The sequence below is a fragment of the Scyliorhinus torazame genome, chromosome 5 (genome assembly GCF_047496885.1).
Source record: "Scyliorhinus torazame isolate Kashiwa2021f chromosome 5, sScyTor2.1, whole genome shotgun sequence".
NCBI lineage: Eukaryota > Metazoa > Chordata > Chondrichthyes > Carcharhiniformes > Scyliorhinidae > Scyliorhinus > Scyliorhinus torazame.
Window position 1 is genome coordinate 262,259,922 of NC_092711.1, and position 23,228 is coordinate 262,283,149.

The 23,228-nt window shown below is 45.4% G+C and overlaps 1 protein-coding gene across 4 annotated transcripts in view; it reads left to right on the forward strand.

Moving 5' to 3' along the window:
* The window catches only part of taf1 (TAF1 RNA polymerase II, TATA box binding protein (TBP)-associated factor), a 222,772-nt gene that overhangs the window by 121,384 nt on the left and 78,160 nt on the right, over positions 1-23,228 (forward strand). For all 4 annotated transcript variants that reach the window (XM_072505461.1, XM_072505464.1, XM_072505462.1 and 1 more), the window contains 4 exons: positions 5,652-5,893; positions 14,286-14,499; positions 19,573-19,738; positions 20,223-20,434. In XM_072505461.1, the coding sequence (XP_072361562.1) occupies positions 5,652-5,893; positions 14,286-14,499; positions 19,573-19,738; positions 20,223-20,434 (834 nt within the window). The remainder of the gene's footprint in view (positions 1-5,651; positions 5,894-14,285; positions 14,500-19,572; positions 19,739-20,222; positions 20,435-23,228) is intronic.

Consider the following 23,228-nt stretch of genomic DNA (forward strand, 5'->3'; position numbering starts at 1 on the left):
TGTTACGTACTTTCTGTATGTTGTAAAGAAAATTGAACAAACCATAATGGATGCAGCTTACAAATGCATTACAGAAAATCAATGAGTTAGTCCGTCAAATGTTAATACATTTAGTCTCTTAAGTTTTTGTTTTTTGCTTGCGTAAAATAGATAGATAAATTATGTTACGTACAAGTTGTGATGATCTTGACGATTATACAATGCCAATGAATATTTTATGAGTCCAGTCTTAATTTAAAAAAAAAAAAATTTGTGAGTCCATACTTTGAGTTTGTTCTGTCGAGTTGCTTTCGTCTTCTGTTGTTGAAGTGGTGATGTTGATGTTGTTATTTCTTTGTGAACATCATCAGTGTTCCTGTGTTTAAGTAACCAAGAAGTCATCAATGAGGTATTTGAATGGTCGAATCAGTTTGTTGTCTGATTTATGCTTTTTTTTAATGCTTGTGGTAGCGATTCAGTGTTACATCTTTGTTGTCTAACCTGGACTTTTTCTTGTGTTTGTGGTAGTGATTCTGCATGTCATCTTTCTTGACAGCTAGTTTGCTTGTTTGTTGTGGAGCAAATGTGAATTTGTGAGATTTGTTGCCATGCCATGATATGTTTGTACACTTGCCATTGCTTTGCAGCTGTAGCATTGTCCTTCATGTGCAGAGTTGTACCATGTTGTGCAGGTCGTTGTTTCATTGTTGTCGTTTCTGTCTTGGTCGTTTTCGTTGTCGTTCTTGTTTTTGTTTTCGTCATGCTCGTTGTTTCTGTTTTTGTTATGCTTCTTGTTGTGTTTGTTGTTGTTCTTGTTGCGCTGCATATAGTTTTCGTTGTTGCTGTTCCGCTCAATGAGTGTTCCGTTTGGATGATGTGAGTCATTGTCACAGTTATTGGTGTCGGTGTCCTTTGTGGTATCTGTTACATTGAGCATTTCTTCTTGAGAATTGTGAGAATGATCTGATGTTGCATTGATGTTGGTGACATCAGTCATTTGTGGTGGATTTGATTCCTCCTCTTTGCTTCCTTGGTACTTCTCTTCTAGAGTCATTTCTGGTTCACTTGAATCATCTGTGATCTCTTTGTGCTCCTCTTCTGGAGTTATTTCTGGTTCATTTGAATCACCTTTGGTTTCTTGGTGCTCCTCTTCTGGAGTCAAAATCTTCAGGATTTCTATTGATGTGGTCTCTCTGGACTCTTGGTGCTCCTCTTTTAGAGTCAAAATGTTCACGATTTCATTTGACGTGGTCTCTCTGGACCCATGAGTAGCCCTCCTCTGATTGTTGAGTGCTTCTGTGCAGACGAGCTGAGATCTGTCAGTCTCGCTGTGATCCTGCACATCCTGTATGTGAATTGTGATTTCTTCGTCACTTGTCTCACATACAGTTGGTTGACATTCAGTGTCTTTTTGTTGGTTCAATGAGCTGGGTAGACTTTCATAGTCTTCTTCCGGTGGCTCAAGTAAGCTTGATAGATCTTCATGGTCTTGTTCATGCATGGCGTTTGCTATGCAGTGTTTGCTTGCTTACATTTTTGAGTCTCTCACCGAGCTGTCTGTGGACGCTTGCGTAGCTCTCTTTGTGGAGGCTTGCATCGCTCTCTGTATGGAGGCTTGTGTCGCTCTTTCTGTGGAGTCTGTCATCGCTCTCTCTGTGGAGTCTGTCATCGCTCTCTCTGCGGAGTCTGTCATCGCTCTCTTTGTGGAGTCGTGCAGTGTTATCGCTGTAGAGTCAATCTGTGCTCTCTCAACTGAGACATTCTGTGCTCTCTGTGTGGCGTCGTCTTCGTCTTGGGTATTGCTGTCATCCAATGTATCGACGATCTGCCATGGCACCATGGTATTGGATTCATCTACCATGAGAAGAGTAGTGTTGAGCTTTTCAACCTTGTTGCTGATGATGCGATCAGCTTATCCGAATAACTCAGCCATGTCTGAGCAGTATTGTGTGTATTGCTCGATAGACAAATCATCCAATTTTGTTTCGGAGTTGTTATCGTTCTCTTCATGTTCAATTAACAAATCATCTTCTTTGTTTCGGATTTTCCATTGTACTCGTCACTTTGGGTGGTGCAGACTGCTTGTTCCAGGGTGTTGTGGAAGTTATTTTCAACTGCTGGTGTAAGTTCGGGCATTGTTCTGTCTTTTGAGGTAAGAAAATTGGGTTTTGCAACTTTAAATTTCTTTTTGTTCATTTTCGTGCATTTCTCTTTTAAGTGGCCGAGGTCCTGGTCCTCTAACGTCATGCGTAGGATCGATTGCGCATGTGCAATTCGAGTTTCCGGTACTGTGCGCTATTGCGCATGCGCAAAACACTTTTGCCGGTTTGCGTCTTTTAGGGATGGCTGCCAATCAAAAAGAGCTGTTGCATCGAGTGAAATCCTGCCTCTGCCTCGTGGTAAATTCTGGCGCCGTTTTTAGCGATTTTGTTTTCTAAACACTGATTCTGTGTTTGTAAAGACTTACAGTATTGATTTTGTTTTTGTTCATAAGCAAAGCATTTTTGTATAGCAGTTTCTAGAATTAGATGCTTATTTTGTGATAGTTCTTCCCTCAAATTTTTATCAGTTCGTCCAGAAATTAATTGATTCATTATCACAGTGTCTCTAAAATCAGCATAATCACAGCCTTGTGGTATTAACTTGAGATTTGTAACAAAATCAGTGATGGACCCTCCATTTCTCTGGCATTTATGACAATTGTTAAATCTTTCCAGCATCTCACCAGAGTGACTCTTACAGTGTTTTATCATATTTTTTGAGTATTACTTCTATTTTGGTGTCGTCTTCACATTCTACGTAATTAAAGCAATTATAGATTTATCTAGCTTCATGCCCTCCAATTGAGAGTAGTAGTGCTATTTTCGGTGCGTTGGAGACCGTGCTTAAATCATTAGCTGCGATAAATATTTGGAATATCTGTTCAAATCTTTTCCAGTCATAACTTAAATTACCGGTTGTTTCCAGCTGCCATAGAGGTCCAATGAGTCCCATAGTTAGTCGTCAAGGATCCATTTGCTGCGAAGTCTTCCACAGTCGAATGTCCAGTCTTCTCTTTTTCTTCTCTTTTTGTCTAACCTAATCTAACTAGTTCTGTGAAAGCCACTCAACTGGTACCATGTTTTGTTACCTGTGTGGTAGGTAACATGTGCTACTCAATCCTTGGTTAGTGGTGAGGTATTCTGAATCCCGATGAAGAAGATTCGAACTCTTCCAGTAGTAACAAAAGGTTTATTGAGTAACTACAACAATATTTACATGAGCTCTTTACTCTAACTTTGATACCAATGATAAGGTTAACAAGATCTAACTGTGGTAACTATACGTAACTCCACTCGCTATCTAAACTAGTCTGCTGTTGCTTTGATCACCGTGCACCCAAGAGAGAGAGAGCCCCAATGTGGCTGCCTTTTATACCCCTGTTGGTCCGGCCCTCTAGTGATCATGTGGTGCTACTGTTGACACATTAACCTCTTGTGTACATGCACACATAGAGACCACCACAGACTGATTTACAAGACATAAAGGCCATGGGATCCAAGGGAATATCGCAAGCTGGATCAAAACTGGCTCAGTGGCAGAAAAAAAAATTAATGTTTGATGTGTGTTTTGTGACTGGAAGGCTGTTTTTAATCGAGTTCCTGGGGTTGAATACTAGGTCCCTGCTTTTTGCACTGTATATTAATGTCTTGGGCTTCAAGATATGGAGCATGATCAGAGTTTGCAGATGGCACAAAAATTGACCGATACTGAGGAGGGAAGTTGTCGACCCCAGGAAGCTATCAATGGGTTGGTCAGGAGGGCAGAAAAGTGGCAAACAGAATTCAACCTGGAAAAGTGTGAGGTGATGTCTTTGGAATGGTCAGACAAAGCAAAGGAATGCACAGGAAATGGGAGGATACTGAGAGGTCTGGAGAAAATGAGGTACCACGGAGTGCAAGTCCATCGATCCCTGAAGGTAGCAGGACAGGCTAATAAGGTGGTTAAGAAGACATATACAATACTTTCCTTTATTAGTTGAGGCATAGGGTGTCAGAGCAGGGATGTTAGGCTGGGGCGATATACAACACAAATTAGGTCATAACTTGAATTCTGTGTAGTTTGGTTACCTCTTACAAAAAGGATGTAGTTAAAGTAGTGAAGATCAAGAAAAGATTTACAAGGATATTGCCAGGATTGGGAATTTGCAGCTATGAGGAAAGATAGGATAGGCTAGGATTGTTTTCCTTGGAAGGGAGGAGGCTGAGGGGATATTTAATCAAGGTGTTACAGGGTTGAGAGAGGTCTGGATAGAGTGAACGGGAAGGACCTAAATCAGTGGCTAACGGATTTAAGGTGATTTGTAGAAGGATTAGAGGGGAGATGAAAAAATCCAGAGGGCAATAGGGGTATGGAACTCACTGCCTGAGAGGGTAGTTGAGATAGGAACCCTCATTTAAAAGGCTTCTGGATACGCTCCTAATGTTCCGTAACCTACAGGCCTATGGACCAATTGTTGGAAAATGGAAGTTGGCTGGTTAGCTCATTGCTCAGCCGGCACAGAAACGATGGACAGAGTTGCCTCTTTCTGTGCCGTAACTTTTTCCACATTTTTTAACTATCGAAAAAGGAGGAATGTGCAAGGATGTGGGGAGAGGGTGGGGGAGTGGCAGTCTGTGAATTGCTCCTTGGGAGAGCCAGCATGGGCAAATGGGCCAAATGGTCATCTTCTGTGCTGTGGTGATTCTATAAGTTAGTGTTGGAATAAATAAAAGAGTTCTCAGGACTTTCAAGTTTCCTGCCAAGGGTGATTTCATTTGAAATTGGATCTCAAAATCACAACTAACACTTTAGAGCCACTTGTAAGAATGCTAGAATAATTGTGTTAGTGTACATTATAAATACCTGATGTTGCTGGCATTCTCTTAAATTAAACGAGGTCCAAATGCATCTAGTTTCCAAATAGTGAATGGTTAGAAGACTTTACTGTTGCATCTTGCAGTGAAAAGTAATTCCATCTGTTTAATGGTTTCTTCTGCGGAACCATGTGATAGGTGTCCATTGATATGCATGTAAAATAATACCTGAAATACCCATACTTTTATCAAACACTGCTGCTTGCATTTTAAACCTGACTTTATTTTGTAGTTTGTTCATCCTTTAGCCTTCTAACTCCTAAGTGTGGAGGATTCTGGAGAATGATTCTATGTAGGGTTGTGCTAATTTTTCAAATTGGAAGCATGCTCCCATCTTGCCACTGACAGAACTTTAAAGACAACTCTCCCTTTTGCTTGTCCATTTTATGCAAAAAGTTGAAAAGAACTGTAGCTCAATTGCATGGCAGAATATTTTGTGTAGCCTTGAAATAGACTATCCAACTTACTATCCTGGACTTACTATCCAACATCAAAGTATGTCTCTCAAATATATCGCCAATGCTGTCTACCAACTCTTTTCCCCAGGATAACTAATTAGTCAGTTCAGTTTCTAACAGTATTACAGTACACCTTCATACTTATGCCAAAAGAGGGATATGGGCTGAACTTTAGTGTTAGTATTGTGTTTGGGCTGAATTCCAATGGGGTTGGTGATAGCATTGTTTGAAATTCTGTTGGTGCATTTGAAACTGATAAACTTATTTTTCACAAAATTGACAAGTGTAATCCCAGAGAATGTTCTTTGTTTACTTTCAGAGTGCTGTCATCAACAGAAGTTCTCTCGACAGACACAGACAGCAGCTCAGCAGAAGACAGTGATTTTGAGGAAATGGGAAAAAATATTGAAAACATGTTACAGAATAAGAAAACAAGCTCGCAGCTTTCACGTGAGCGTGAGGAGCAGGAGCGCAAGGAACTTCAGAGGATGTTGATGGGAGAGGAAATTGGGAATGATAAGGATCGCGACAAAAAGGAGAAGAAGGACAGGAAAGGTTCATGTGAGTGGCATTTGCTTGGTATCGCTGCAGGAGAGGCATTATTTTACTGACCGCTCAGTAAGATTTAGCTGCAGCTATGTGTGGGCAGGTGCTGCAGGAAGAGGGTCTGAAACCGAGTGCTGCAGGAAGTGGGACTAAAGGTGGGTGTTGCAGGATGTCAGTTGGAGGGTAAGTGATGAAGCTTAGAATGGCAAATTAAACTTTTAACGCACAGAGTGCAAATGTTAATTGAGTATGGGTAGTTTGTGAGCAGTTTCTTGACTGCAAATATGTAACAATGTCAGTAACTGCTCAAATAAAAATGATCATCCAGTATGTGCTGAATCTATTAAACATTAGAGGCAGTTGAGCAGAATTGCGATGTCGCTTTAACTAAGTTTTTTTTTTTTGCTGTAGAATACAAATGATAAATTTACGGGAATTTGTTTTAACCATTCAGTACATTTAAGTTTGGTGTGTTGAACAGAACTGCATGCTGTTGAGCAAAATAGCATTTTTGCACCAAGGAATTGATTAAATGAGGAAGAACTGTATTGTTGACAATCATGTGGTTGACTGAAGATGCAACATGAGAATAGAAAAAAATAATTAAAAAAAAAAAAAAAAAAATAGCTGAGATCAATACTTTTTGCACCTGGTATCCACATGGCTGATGTCACTAGTTGATGATCATAAGGCGAAACCTCTGCAGTCCCAGAGACAAAACACCATCCAGTCCTCGAGGATAACATGAGGAACGTATTGCTATGATAACTGAGACCAGCTAATTCAGCAGAAACCTTTGATTGAGTTTGAAGAGTTCTGATCTGTGTGGCTGAATTGCGGCACATTAATCAACTGGGGCACATGGGAGATTCATTTCACCGCAACTTTTGTTTGGTTTTATTTTCTCGGGATAAAAACATTAAATGACTGGCTACCATACCTTAATTACAAAGCATTTCTCCAGTTAAAAGCACTGAGGATCAAGTGTACATTCAAATCTTGAAATATTCAGGCAGGATGGATTATCTTGCTTTAACACATTGACCCATAACTTCCTGGTTCTCCAGTGTCGCATTTAGGGGCTACCCCAATGATGCACTGGGAAATCCCTCTAAGAAATTCCCAGTAAGGGTTTACCTGGCAATTGTCCAGAAGTGCGAACTTACTCTGGACATTTGCCCTGGGCTGGGAACCAGCGATTTAAATCGCTAACTTTGGATGGTTCTACCAGTTCTGCCCTGATCTCCCCCCCCCCCCCCCCCCCCGAAATATGCGATTCCCCCAAGGGGCCTACTGCCGCTCTGGCCCCCCCCCCCTACCCACCCCCAATATGCGATTCCCCCAAGGGGCTTACTGCCGCTCCGACCCCCCGACCCCCCCCTCCCCTCGGTAGCCTGAACCAACCACTTGTCTTTTAATTGGCCCTTTAAACCTGCCCTCAGGGCAGGTACTGCTGTGAAAAAGAGCAGTGACTTACCTTTCAGCGCACCAGTTATTCCATGCCGATGTTGCCAGGGCGCACTTTCAATCCGCTGATGTTTGCCACTCTGAGGAAGTTACAGACCATTAGTTATTAGTCACCGATGCACTAGAATCCTGGTGAGTGACTGCTGCTGGAGCTGCATCTGTGAACTGTTGTGGGCCAGGGTTTAGAAATTCCAAAGTATATTATGGAGTTCATCTGACTATAACTTTTTGTTGAATTTTGCTAGGATGAGCACAAGAGCCTTCACTTGAGGTGTGATTCAACAGTCTTCCGAGACACTTTAATCAAAATAAGCTTTATTCTAAGAACTTAGTTAACATTTATATAAACACACACAGCAAGAGTTTTTATCATTTACTTTTTAAAAAAAAGATATGTTTATTCAAATTTTCCAACAAAATTTTTAACAACCCCCCCCCCATAACAAAAAGAAAGAAACACAAACACAACAGTCAAAACTTATACATTGGGTTTCCCCATATACAGTAACCCCCCCCATATGACATTCAAAGGTACCCGTAGGGAAGCCCCCCCACCCACCCAAATTACCCCCCCGAAAGAGACTCCCCCCACCCTAGGGTTGCTGCTGCTGCTGACCTCCTCCTAACGCTCCGCAAGATAGTCCAGGAACGATTGCCACCGCCTGAAGAACCCCTGCACAGACCCTCATAAGGCAAACTTTATCCTCTCCAGCTTAATGAACCCTGCCATGTCATTTATCCAGGCTTCCACACTGGGGGGCTTCGCGTCCTTCCATAATAGCAAGATCCTCCGCCGGGCTACCAGGGACGCAAAGGCCAGGATACCGGCCTCTTTCGCCTCCTGCACTCCCGGCTCGTCCGTTACCCCAAATAGTGCCTACCCCCAACTCGGCTTGACCTGGACTTTCACCACCTTGGACATAGTCCTCGCGAAACCCCTCCAAAACCCATCCATTGCCGGGCACTACCAGAACATGTGGACGTGATTCGCCGGGCTTCCTGAGCACCTCCCACATCTATCCTCCACCCCAAAGAACCTACTCAACCTCGCCCCTGTCATATGCGCTCTGTGAGTAACCTTAAATTGTATTAGGCTGAGCCTGGTGCAAGAGGAGGAAGAATTAACCCTACTCGGCATCAGCCCACAGACCCTCATCTATCTCCTCCCCAAGCTCCTCCTCCCACTTGCCCTTTAACTCCTCTACCGAGGCCACCTCCTCTTCTTTCAGCTCCTGGTAGATCGCCGAGACCCTGCCTTCTCCAACCCATACACCCGAAATCACCCTGTCCTGAGCCCCTGTGCCGGGAGCAGCGGGAATTCCCTCACCTGCCGCCTCACAAACGCCCTCACTTGCATATACCTGAAAGCATTTCCCAGGGGTAACCCAAACTTCTCCTCCAGTGCCCCTAGGCTCGCAAACGTCCCATCTATAAACAGGTCCCCCATTCTTCTAATCCCTGCCCGATGCCAGCTCCGAAACCCCCCATCCATCCTTCCCGGGACGAACCAATGGTTCTCCCGAATCGGGGACCAAACCGAGGCTCCCACCTCGCCCCTGTGTCGTCTCCACTGCTCCCAGATCTTCAACATCGCCGCCACCACCGGACTCGTGGTGTACCTTGTCGACGAGAGCGGCAGCGGTGCCGTCGCCAGAGCCCTCAGGCTCGTGCCCACACAGGACACCATCTCCAATCTCTTCCACGCCACCCCCTCTCCCTCCATTACCCACTTACGGATCATCGCCGCATTGGCAGCCCAATAATAGCCGCACAAATTCGGCAGAGCCAGCCCTCCCCTGTCCCTACTACGCTCCAGAAACACCCTCTTTACCCTCGGGGTCTTATTTGCCCACACGAAACCCATGATGCTCCTACCTACCCGTTTGAAAAAGGCCTTGGGAATCATAATGGGAAGGCACTGGAACACACAGAGAAACCTCGGGAGGACCATCATTTTAACCGACTGCACCCTGCCCGCTAGCGAGAGTGGCAGCACATCCCATCTTTTGAAATCCTCCGCCATCTGCTCCACCAACCGCGTCAAATTGAGCTTGTGCAGGGCCCCCCAACTCCCAGCCACCTGGATCCCTAAGTACCGAAAGCTCCTTTCCGCCCTCTTCAACGGCAGGTCGTCTATCCCCTTTCCCTGGATGCACCACAAAGAGCTCACTTTTCCCTACATTGAGCTTATACCCCGAGAAGTCCCCAAACTCCCTTAGGATCTGCATGACCTCCGCCATCCTCTCCACTGGATCTGCCACATACAGCAACAGGTCGTCCGCATACAGCGACACCCGATGTTCCTCTCCCCCTCGGACCAGTCCCCTCCATTTCCTGGACTCCCTTAGTGCCATGGCCAGAGGCTCAATTGCCAATGCAAACAACAAGGGGGACAAGGGGCACCCCTGCCTCGTCCCTCGGTACAGCCGAAAGTACTCCGACCTCCGCCGATTCGTAGCCACACTCGCCACCGGGGCTCTATATAGCAACCTGACCCAGCTGATGAACCCCTCCCCGAACCCAAACCTCCGCAGCACTTCCCAAAGATACTCCTACTCCACCCGGTCGAAGGCCTTCTCCGCGTCCATAGCTGCCACTACCTCCTCTTCTCCCTCCAACGAGGGCATCATAATCACATTGAGGAGCCTCCGCACATTAGTGTTTAGCTGCCTGCCCTTTACAAATCCCGTCTGGTCCTCATGAATCACCCCCGGGACACAGTCCTCAATTCTCGTAGCCAGCGCTTTTGCCAGCAACTTAGCATCCACATTGAGGAGTGAGATCGGTCTATACGACCCACATTGCAGGGGGTCCTTGTCCCGCTTCAGGACCAGAGAGATCAGCGCCCCGGACATTGTCCGGGGCAATGTCCCCCCCCTCCCTTGCCTTATTGAAAGTCCTCACTAGCAACAGGCCCTCTTCCCCCGCTGGGGGCTCAGATCTGTGCAGATCCCCATAGAAGTCCCTAAATACCTCATTTATTCTCACTGCACTCCGCACCATATTCCCCCCGCTATCCTTAATTCCACCTATCTCCCTCGCTGCCTCCCTCTTACGAAGCTGGTGTGCCAGCATCTGACTCGCCTTCTCCCCATACTCATACGCCGCCCCCTGCGCTTTCCTCCACTGTGCCTCTGCTTTCCCTGTGGTCAACAGGTCGAACTCCGTCTGGAGGTTCCAGCGCTCCCTGAGTAGTCCCTCCTCTGGGGCCTCTACATATCTCCTGTCCACCCTTAAGATCTCCCCCACCAACCTCTCGCTCTCCCTGCCCTCTCTCTTCTCCCTGTGAGCCCTGATGGAGATTAACTCTCCCCTGACCAGCGCCTTCAGCGCCTCCCAGACAACCCCCACCTGCACTTCCCCATTGTCATTGGCCTCCAAATATCTTTCAATGCACCCCTGCAGCCACCCGCATACCACCTCATCCGCCAATAATCCCACATCAAGGCGCCACACGGGCGCTGGTCCCTCTCCTCTCCTCACTCCAGCTCCACCCAGTGCAGGGCGTGGTCTGAGATGGCTATGGCCGAATACTCCGTTCCCTCCACTTTCGGGATTAGCGCCCTACTCAAAATAAAAAAATCTATCTAGGCTCTATGGACGTGGGAAAAGAATGAAAATTCCCTGGCCAGGGGCCTGACAAACCTCCATGGATCCACTCCCCCCATCTGGTCCATAAACCCCCTAAGCACCTTGGCTGCAGCCGGCCTCTTACCCGTCCTGGACCTCGAGCGATCCAGTGCTGGTCCAGCACCGTGTTGAAATCCCCCCCCCCCCATTATCAAGCTTCCTACCTCCAGGTCCGGATTCCGACCCAGCATGTGTTTCATAAATCCGGCATCATCCCAGTTCGCGGCATATATGTTTACCAGTACCACCCGCACCCCCTGCAACCTACCGCTCACCATCACATATCGACCTCCATTATCCACTACACTATTCATTGCCTCAAACGACACCCGCTTCCCCACCAGAATTGCAACCCCTCTGTTCTTCGCGTCCAGCCCTGAATGGAATACCTGTCCTACCCATCCCTTTCTCAGCCTAACCTGATCTGCCACCTTCAAATGTGTCTCCTGGAGCATAACCACGTCTGCCTTCAGTCCCTTTAAGTACGTGAATACCCGGGCCCTCTTGACCGGCCCGTTCAGGCCCCTCACATTCCACGTTATCAGCCGGATTGGGGGGCCAGCCACATGCCCGCGCCTCCCGCACCCTCCAGACGGCAGACGACACCCCCCCCCACCCCCTCTCCTACTTCCAGCTCCCCTTTGGCCAATGCAGCAGCAACCCTCCACCCCCCCCCACCCCCGCTAGATCCACATCTAGCCCATTTGCTCCCCCCATAACACTCCCGTAAGTCAGCTGACTCCTGCTGACCCCGGCCTCTCCCGCCATTCCATCGAGCCCCCCCCCCCCCCCCCCCAGTGTGAGAATCCCCCCTCCCCCTCCCTGGCAGTCAGTGTGCGCTCCTCTCCAGCACCTCCCATCCCCTCCCGGCCCCCACTCGCATCCTTCCGTAGTGCGGGAAAAAGCCCGCGCTTTCCTGAGCCGGCCCCGCCCCCTCTGGCACAGCTCCTTTTGCGACCTTACCCCAATTCCCCATCCCCGGGCCTCCACTCCCCCTCTTCCTTCGTGGGGGTCTGCCCCTCCAACACCGACGCCCACACACTCCCACAGTCTCCCCATCAAATCCATTCACCCATCCCCATCCAGCACCCAAACCAAAGGAACATTCCCTAGATGTAATAAACACCATATGCACAGTAAACATTCCCCCACCACAAACCCTCAATTTGAGTCCAACGTTTCAGTCCGTATAAAGCTCCATGCCTCATCAGGCGTTTCGAAATAGTGGTACCGATCCTGGAACGTGACCCACAATCGCGCTGGCTGCAGCATACCGAACTTCATCCCCTTTCGATGGAGCACCGCCTTAGCCCGATTGAAACCAGTTCTCTTCTTAGCCACCTCTGCACTCCAGTCCTGGTAGATTCGGATCTCCGTGTTCTCCCACTCCGCTCTTTCTTGGCCCATCTCAGGACACACTCTCTGTCCATAAAGCGGTGAAACCTCACCACTACAGCCCTTGGCGGCTCGTTGGCCTTGGGTCTCCTTGCTAGGACCCGGTGAGCCCCATCTAGCTCCAGAGGCCTTGGGAAGGCTCCCGCGCCCATCAGCGAATTGAGCATCGTGCTCACATATACCCCAGCATCGGGCCCCTCCACTCCTTCGGGGAGACCCAGAATCCGAAGATTCTTCCTTCTCAACCTATTCTCCAGATCCTCAAATCTTTCCGCCCACCTCTTGTGCAGCGCCTCGTGCGCCTCCACCTTCACCGCCAGGCCCGAGATCTCGTCCTTGTTCTCCGAGGCTTTTTGCCGCACCTCCCGGATTGCCGCCCCTTGGGCCTTCTGGGTCTCCACTTGCTTCTCAATCGCCGCCTTCATTGGCGCCAGAATTTCGGTTTTCAGCTCCTCAAAGCAGCGTTTAAGAAACCCCTGCTGCTCCTGCGACCACTGCGCCCATGCTGCTTGGTCTCCACCCGCCGCCATCTTGTTTTTTCTCCCTCTCACTTTTCGCTGCTCCAAGATCACTTTTTTCACCGCTCCACTCCTGGTCCAATCCATATAATGTCGGGGGGACCTTGCTGTCACCTTCCCACACTGGAAGCCGTCGAACAATTGCCGTTGGGGCCCCTCTAGAGAGCCCAAAAGTCCGTTCCCGGCGGGAGCTGCCGAACGTGCGACCTACCTAGGCATAGCCGCAACTGGAAGTCAGTTTTTATCATTTACAAACATGAAGATACCCCACAACTATAGTAATGTTTGTATAACACTTAATGAATTCCCCCTTAACTGTTCCAATTCAAAAACAAAATCCCATAAACCAAAAACACCCTTTTTAAGGGCGTGACCCAGCACTCTGCATTCTCACTTGAATAAGACTGGTTTTCCCTGAGATTCTGACCTCGTCTCACCAGGTTTAAACCCTTCCGGAAAGCAAACTATATCTAAAGTTACCAAAATAGCAGGTAGCTATAATCAAAGAGTATTTTATGGAACAGATATTTAAAATGAAAATAGGAAGACAGGAACAAAATACTTCTTTCTCCCTGAGTCCACAGCAGTCAAATGTGAAAGCAAAAGTAAAAACAGCTCACAGAGCCACAGCCCAGCTCCACCCATACAATGACATCACTGAAACCATGTGATAAGACAAAACCCTCTCTTAAAGGGACACCCATGACAGAACATAAATGAGGACAGGATTGGGCTCAACAACAATTACATGATTAAATAGTCAACATGCTATATCTCGAATCACAGTTAAAAATTTGGTGCTAGAGGTCACTTGTACCATGGAACTGTATCCCTGCCTATGGCAGGAGTGAACGTCAACTGGATTATCCAGAACATATAGCATCTTAAACCATCATCATACCTGATTTGTTATGCTGCCCCTCATTTATATAAAGCTCTATTTCAAATCAATTGTTTTTGTCTTTTTAAACTCTTGTGTTTATCTGTGTGCTGGATGTGAGTACTAGAGCATGTATCTATTTCCACTTCAGACACCTAGTGTTTGCACAAAGCTTTAAGGACATTTATAATAGTTGCAGAGTAAAACTATCTAAACTCTGCTGTAACAGTGTACCTCAGATGAGTACTCTTTACTGCACCAACCATCCAGTGTGGCCCCTCATATGAGACATCATTTAATGTTAAAATACTTACAGTTTTCTGCTATGGGCAGTGCCCATTAGGAACTGATTTGAAATTGCCCAAACCTATTTCACATAGCCAGCAGACTTTCATTTTCATTTCACTGAGTTGAAAGATCAGTGTGCACTCAGATTCTGCTTTTCTCATTTTTAGATTAAATGACATGACCGTTTGATTTGAGATGAAATAATGTGGTAACATTGTTGATCTTTTAGCTTGCAGCACTCCTACGCCTGGAATATTTCACAAAGATGATGACACAGCCTCTGTTACCAGCCTTAACTCCTCAGCAACAGGACGACGACTTAAAATTTATCGCACATTCCGAGATGAAGATGGAAAGGAGTATGTGAGATGTGAGACTGTCCGGAAAGCTGCAGTAATCGATGCATATGTTAGAATACGAACAACAAAAGATGAAGACTTCATGTAAGTGGAATTTTCACTTTTTCAGTTGCACTGTAAACTGTTTTTTTTGTTCCTTTTGAGTGCTGGAATTTACATTTGAGACTGAATTTCACCTGACATGTAAAAGGTTGCTTTTAAACAGGACATTAAAAGGAAATTAATTATTTGGATGTGTTCATGGCAAGCAGTGTACAAAAGGACAAATAGGTATTCAGGGTGAGCAATGAGATAATCTTGAAAACGCTCCATCAGGGCTCAGTGGTGGCGTTATAACCTTTGAGCCCAAAATGTTGTGGTTTCAAGTCACACCATGAAGACATGAGCACACAGCGGTAGCACAGTGGGTAGCACAGTAGCTTCACAGCTCCAGGGTTCGATTCCCGGCTTGGGTCACTGTCTGTGCGGAGTCTGCACATTCTCTCTGTCTGCGTGGGTTTCCTCCGGGTGCTCTGGTTTCCTCCCACAAGTCCCGAAAGTTGTGCTGTAAGTGAATTGGATATTCTAAATTCTCCCCCTCTGTTCTGTTGGAATAGGACCGGAATGTGGCGACTAGGGTCTTTTCACAGTAACTTCATTGCAGTGTTAATGTAAGCCTACTTGTGACAATAAAGATTATTATATTATATAAAAATCCTGGCTGAAACCCAAGTATAGTATTGAGTGAGTGCTGCATTGTTGAAGGAATCACCACATGAATGAGATAAAGAACAAAGAACAATACAGCACAGGAACAGGACCTTCAGCCCTCCAAGCCTGCGCTGATCACGTGTCCTATCTAGACCAACCGCCTGCATCCTTCTATACCCTGTCTGTTCATGTGCCTATCCAGATAAGTCTGAAAGGTCGCTAATGTATTTATCTCAACCACCTCACTTGGCAGTGCATTCCAGGCCACCACCACCTCTGTGTAAAAAAACCTTTCCCCGCACATCTCCGCCGAACCTTTCCTCCCTCACCTTGAACTTGTGGCTCCTTGTAATTGTCATTTCCGCCCTGGGAAAAGGCCTCCAAGTTCACCCTATTAATAATTTTATAAACTTCTATCAGGTCACCCATCAGCCACTGTCTCTCTGTCCTCATAGCTAATAACCTCCATATCAGGCAACATCCTGGTAAACCTTTTCTGTACTCTCTCCAAAGCCTCCACATCCTTCTGGTAGTGCGGTGACCATATTTGGATACAGTATTCCAAATGTGGCCTAACCAATGTTCCACATAACTGTAAAATAATTTTCGAGCTTTTATACTCTATATCATGTCCTATGAAGGCAAGCATGCCATATGCTTTTTTTACCACCATTTCCACCTGTGCTGCCACTTTTAAAGGATCTATGGACCTGCACGCCCAGATCTCTGTGTCTCTATGTTCCTGGTTTATTTTATAGCTCCTACCTGAATTGGATCTACCAAAATGCATCACCTCGCATTTGTCGGGGTTAAATTCCATCTGCCATTTCTCTGCCTAATTTTGCAGCCTATCTATATCCTGTTATATTCTCTGACAATCTTCATCACTATCCGCAACTCCTGCAATCATAGTATCATCCGCAAACTTGCTAATCAGACCCGCTACGTTTTTGTCCAAGTCATTTATATATATTACAAAGAGCAGAGGTCCCAGAGCAGATCCCTGCAGAACACCACTAGTTACAGACCTCCATTTGGAAAAACACCCTTCCAATGCTACCCTCTGTCTTCTATGGCCAAGCCAGTTCTGAATCCATCCAACTAATTCACCCCTGACCCCATGTGATTTAATATTTTGCACTAGCCTGCCATGAGGGACCTTACAAATGCTTTACTAAAGTCCATGTAGACAACATCTACAGCTCTTCCCTCATCAATCATTTTTGTCACCTCCTTAAAAAAAATTCAATTACATTTGTGAGACATGGCCTCCCTTGTACAAAACCATGCTGTCTGTCGCTAATAAGACCATTCACTTCCAAATGTGCATTGATCCTATCTCTGAGAATCTTTTTCAACAATTTCACTATCACTGGCATCAAGCTCACTGGCCTATAATTAACCGGATTATCCTTGCAACACTTCTTAAATAATGGTACAACATTGGCTATCCTCCAATCCTCTGGGATCTCACCTGTGGCCAATGGGGACACAAAGATTTCTGTCAGAGGCCCAGCGATTTCATTTCTTGTCTCCCTCAGTAATCTGGGATAGATGCCATCTGGCCCTGGGGATATGTTTACCTTAATACACCCAACACTTCCTCCCTCTGTTCTAAAGTGTTTACACATCCCTCTGAGACACCATCAATCAATGTATCCCTCTCCTTTGTGAATACCGATGCAAAATACTCATTGAGGACCTCACCTACTTCCTCTGGTTCTACACATAATTTCCCTCCTTTGTCTTGAGTGGACCAACTCTTTCTCTAGCGACGCTCTTGTTCCTAATATACATATAAAATGCCTTGGATTCTCCATAATCCTGTCTGCCAAGGACATTTCGTAACCCATTTTTGCCTCCCTAACTCCCTACTTGAGTTCTTTTCTACTTTCCTTGTATTCCTTAAGTGCTTCATCTGTTTTAAGTTGACTGTACCTCACGAATGCATCTTTTTCTTTTTGACAAGATTCTCAATTTCCCTGGTCATCCATGGTTCCCGAATCTTGCCATTCCTCACCTTCCTTTTTACTGACAGATGCCTGTCCTGCACGCCCATCAACTGCTCCTTAAAAGACACCCGCATGCCAAATTGGGATTTACCCTCAAACGGTCTCTCCCAACCAACAGCCTCCAAATCCTGCCTAATCTGGTTGTAGTTAGCCTTCCCCAATCTAGCACCTTAACCCTAGAACGACACTCTCCTTTTCCATGAGTATCCAAAAACTTATGGAATTGTGGTCGCTGTTCGCCACATGTTCTCCCACTGCAACTTTGTTGACCTGGCCGGGTTGTTCCCTAGTACTAGGTCCAATATAGCCCCCCCCCCCTCTAGTCGGGCTGTCCACATATTGTTCCAAAAAACCTTCTTGGACACACTTAATAAATTCCTCACCATCCAGACCCCTAGCCCTAAGGGGTCAATATGAGGAAAATTAAAGTCTCCCACTACAACAACCCTATTATTTCTACATCTATCCAGAACCTGCTTACATATCTGTTCTTCAACTTCCCATGGGCTGTTGGGAGGCCTGAAGTACACCCCCATCATAGTGACTGCCCCCTTCCTGTTTCGGAGTTCTACCTACAGTGCCTCATTACTCGATTCTTCCAAGGTGTCCTCCCTCTGTACAGCTGTAATATGTTCTCTAACCCGTATTGCAACTCCCCCACCTCTTTTACCTTCCAGCCTGAGTGGACGTGATCTATTTGGATTTCAGAAGACCTTTCACAAGGTGCCGTACAGGAGGTGATAAATAAGAGCCCATGGTGTTAGGTGCAAGGTGCTGGAATAGAAAGAGGTTTGGCTGACTGGCAGAAGGTAGAGAGTGGGGATAAAGGGGTCTTCTTCAGGATGGCAGCCGGTGACTAGTGGTGTTCCACAATAGTTGGGATCACAACTATTCACAATATACATTAATGATGTGGAAGAAGGAACTGAGGGCAATGTTGCTAAGTTTTCAGGTGATACAAAGAGATGTAGAGGGACAGGTAGCGTTGAAGAAGCAGGGAGGCTACAGAAGGACTTGAACAGGCTAGGAGAGTGGGCAAAGAAGTGGCAGGTGGAATACAATGTAAAAAAGTGTGAGGTTATGCACTTTGATAGGGAGAATGGAGGCATTTTCTAAATGGGAAAAGGCTTCGGAAATCAGAAGCACAAAGTGACTTGGGAGTCCTTGTTCACGATTCTCTTAAGGTTAACATACAGGTTCAGTTGGCAGTTAATTAGGAAGACAAATGCAGTGTTAGCATTCATATCGTGAGGGCTAGAATACAAGAGCAGGGATGTACTTTTGTGGCTGTATAAGGCACTGGTCAGACCCCATTCGGAATATTGTGTGCGGTTTTGGGCCCCATATCGAAGGAAGGATGTGCTGGCCTTGGAGAGGGTCGAGAGGAGATTCAGAAGAATGATCATGGGACTGAAGGAATGTCATATGAGCAATTAGTTTGTTGCACTTACTCCATGGTAAGTCTATCATTCATTAGGTAAGGAGACCAAAAGTGCTTGCATCATTCCAGCTTTCGTCTCACCTAGGTTCTGTATAATTGCAGTTAGACATCTTTATTCCTGGGGCAGCACGGTGGCGCACTGTTTAGCACTGCTGACTCATGGTGCCAAGGACCCGGGTTCAGTCACGGCCCCAGGTCACTGTCCGTGTGGAGTTTGCACATTCCTCCCGTGTCTGTGTGGGCCTCACCCCAGCAACTTAAAAAGATGTGTAGGGTAGGTGAATTTGCCATTCTAAATTGCCCCTTAATTGGAATAAAAACAATTGGGTACTCTAAATTTAAAAAAAAGACAACTTTATTCCTATACTCAAATCTTCTTGTGATAAAGGTCACCCTACCATTTGCCTCCGTAATTGCTTGTTGTACCTGCATGTTAGACTGGATATACTAAAGCTAATTGCTGGAAATTTCAGTGACTCATGAACAAGGACACCTAATGCCCTTTTGAAGTTCAACACTTGCCAGCCTCTCGCCATTTAAGAAATACTCTATTTTTGTTTTTCCTGCCAAAGTGGATAACCTCTCATTTCTCCACATTGTATTCCATCTGCCAATTTTGTGCCCACTCTTATTCTTTTTCTTTTAGTCTATGTTTATGTTTCTTGCCAGTTTACCCTCCTATAAATGCAAGTTGTTCTTGACATGAACAAAATGCCAATAGTAGAAGTATTTGACTGACAAAAGGAGTTGGGCAAAATCTGAGTAAATGTGTGGCAGACAAAATTTAGTACAGATAAATGCAAGGTATAAGGAATAGACAGTCACCTGCCTTGCTTGGAAAATTCAGAATTGGGTGAAGTTTTCAAAAGATATATCATCACATTCATTATTAGATTGAAGAATGAGTAGCCATCAAATGATGATCGAGTCGGTGTTGGTAAAGACCAAAATAAGCTGGAAGCTTCATGGGGGAAAAAAATTGTTCTCATACCTCGCTCTTACATTCTTTCATAGACGTAAATTTGCTCTGTTTGATGAGCAACATCGTGAGGAAATGCGACGAGAGCGACGAAGAATTCAGGAGCAACTTCGGCGACTCAAACGGAATCAGGAAAAGGAGAAATTGAAAGGACCACCAGAGAAAAAACCCAAAAAGGTCAAAGAAAGGCCAGACCTGAAGGTAATCTGAGCAAGCATTGATTTATTCAGTTTCATTTGTAACTTCTAAACTCAAATTACATTTATTTATTTATTTATTTATTTATTGTACCCTTGTCTCTTGTTTAAGCTTTTTTGCCATGCAACCGGAGTTAGTAATTAATGATCTAGTTTATCAGACTAACTTCAGATGACAGCTATTCGTAAGTTCAGTGCAACTGCTAGACTTGTTTACTTTTAGTGAAAAAATTACCTTTACGTCCAAGTAGAAGGGCCCCCAAAAATCGTCTGAGCAATGTGTGTGGAGGGGAGGGGGGGCTAGCAATGTGAAAGGAGGATGGAATAATGATATCATGGCGTAGTCCCACTTATTCAGGATTTTTGGGATTTATTGTTAATCTGTACTAGATGGTTTGTCTTTAGCTAGTCAGTGGAGTTAAAAAAGAGTGTCTTGAAACTGTAACTTGGGAAGAACTTGAAGCCTCCTTTCTTTTCTCTATCTACAGCTAAAATGTGGTGCTTGTGGTTCCATTGGCCACATGAGAACCAATAAGTTTTGTCCTCTGTATTACCAAACAAATGCTCCACCAAGTAACCCAGTTGCGATGACCGAGGAACAGGAAGAGGAACTTGAAAAGACTGTTATACCCAATGACAACGAAGAACTTATCAAAGTCGAAGGAACCAAAATTGTGTTGGGCAAACAGCTGATTGAGAGGTAAGTAAGAAATTGTGGTTAGTCATGTGGGCAAAAATGGAATTCTGCACAGTTAACCTTTCCAAGGAGGTAGTAAAAAGAACAATGGGGAGCTATATTGAAAAATTGGAGCAAAATCTGATCAACGGTTTTGTGAACACGGAAGTAGGAAATTGAATGTTTTTAGTTATTTTGTAGGCACCTTGTCACAAATAATCTGTGTCTATTGTGTGTGCTTTTTGTTTAAACTATGCAAATGATCAGGCCAATCCAAATTTTCAGATGAGTTGTGAGTACTACATTGTAAAGGTTTGATATAACAGCCTATGATATTCTGGGGTGATCTTCATGAAATAGAAAATGGCAGCATTGCTGATGGCCTGCATTACTTGGTTGGGCGTGCAAAAATTACACGATAATCAGATTTCTGAGGCTGTCGGGCACCGTTTGGCTATTTTCAAAGTTGCATTTCAAGAAATGCAAGTTGTTGATATTATGACGGATGGGGTTTGCAGAAGAAAATGCAGATAGAAGTTGATTGTTTTGAGCGAGCAGCTTGAAAGTGGACACTGGCTTTTGGATAATTCTTTACTGTTTCTGTCCGACTGACTCTGCCTCTGTCCGTCAGACTAACTGACTGACTCTCCCGGTCTGACCCTGTCTCTGTCTGGCACACTTAGATTTGCAAACAAAACCCTCTGTTATAATTCCTCAGAAAAGGCTATATTTGAACATAGGGCTACAAAAACGATAAACATTGGGAGAAGCCAGTTATTATCCTAGCGATCCTACAGCCAATAGATCAGATCAAAGCTCTACAGTTCTGCTACAACCAGTTGTGATTGGTGGTGGACAAATAAATATTTCCATTGTCCATGATGGAGGAGCCCAGCACATCAGTGCTTAAGGCAAGGCTGAAGTATGTGCAGCCAATTATATTGCTCTAACTACATTCCAGAAGTTTGACACTATCCAGGACAAATTAACACTCTATCCACCACCTTAAACATTAATTCCCTCCACCTCTGATGCACAGTGGCAGCAGTATATATCTTCTACAAGATGCACTACAGCTGTTTGCCAAGCCTCCTTCGACAGCACTCTCCAAACCCGAAACCTCTATCACCTAGAAGGGCAAGGTAAGTAGATAAATGGGACATCGCCATCTGCAAATTCTCTTCCAAGCCACACACCATCCTGCATTGGAACGTTGTCGCTATTCCTTCACTGTTGCTGGGTCAAAATCCATGAACAACCTTCCTAACAGAACTGTACCTACATCACTTGGACTGCAATGGTTCAAGAAGCTGTTTCACCGCCTTCTCCAAGGCAATTAAGGATGACAACAAATGCTGTTCTTGCCAGTGATGCTCAAGTTTTAAAAGCTGAAAACATAGGAATTGTAAGTAAAATTTAGGTGCAAGTAAAGAATTGCCAAAGATAAGAAAGTGGAGCTAACTTGTTAGATAATTTATGATAATGCGAGGTGAGGAGAGATAAAATGCTGAGTGCTGGATTCCCACCTATTCCGAACCTACATTAATGCTTAGACACAGAAACTTTGTGCGCTCTAATAAAGATTGTGAAACTGGGGAGAAGGGGTGGAGTGGTGGCACCTTTGAGACAGACAGCTCCAATGAGAGGCAGACAAATTCAGCACAGGCCAGTGCAAAATACCGTAACATAAGAACTATTAAAAAAAATAATAATTTTGAGTTAATAATAGTTTATTAATTAATAACTATTAAATAATTAAAAACTATTAATAAAGTACCCAATTCATGTTTTCCATTAAGGGGCAATTTAGTGTGGCTATATGCAGACGATCTGCTGCTTTACAAAGCTGATTCACTGGGAGGTATTGGGGGAATCATGAATATTTTAGAGAATTTGGCTGGTTTTCTGGATATAAGTTAAACATGGGGATGAGTGAGGTCTTCCTGATCCAGGCAAGGGGGTAGGTGAGGAAGTTGGGCGAGCTGCCGCTTAAAGTGGTGTGGGCGAGCTTTAGGTATTTGGGCATCCAGGTGACATGGGGATGGGAACAACTAAATAAATTAAATTTGGGCGATTGATGGAACATATGAGGGGGGGGGTGACTTTAAGAGGCGGGACGTGCTCCCGTTGTCGCTGGATGGGCGGGTGCAGACAGTGAAAATGACGGTACTCCCGAGGCTCTTTCTTGTTTTCCAGAACCTGCCAACCTTCATTCCAAAGTCTTTCTTCAGGAAAATTAATGCTCTCATTTCGGGGTTTGTGTGGGCGGGGAAATCTCCACACGTAAAGAAGGTGCTGTTGGAGGGAGGACGCGGGAGTGGGTTGGATTTGGGTAATGTAATAAACTATTACTGGGCAGCGAATATAGCCATGGTAAGGAAGTGGGTGGTGGGGGAGTGGTCGGCGGTGGTGGGAGCGGATGGAGGCAACCTCGTGTATAGAATCATAGAATTTACAGTGCAGAAGGAGGCCATTTGGCCCATCGAGCCTGCACCGGCTCTTGGAAAGAGCACCCCATCCAAACCCACACCTCCACCAGGTTTTCGAGTTTAGAGGAATTGGAAGAGGAATATGAGCTGCCAAATGGGAATGGGTTCCGGTCCTTATGGGTGCAGGATTATGTGAGGAAGCAGGTGCTGTCCTTTCCCGACCTGTCGCTCCTGGGGCTGCAGGACAAGGTGGTATTGAAAGCAGGAACGGGTGAGGGTAAGGTATTTGAGATTTACAACGAATTAATGGAATGGGATGGAGCCCGGATAGGAGAAGTTGGAAGTGAAAGGAGTTGTTGGGGGGTTGGGGGGAAACATGGGGGCTGGGT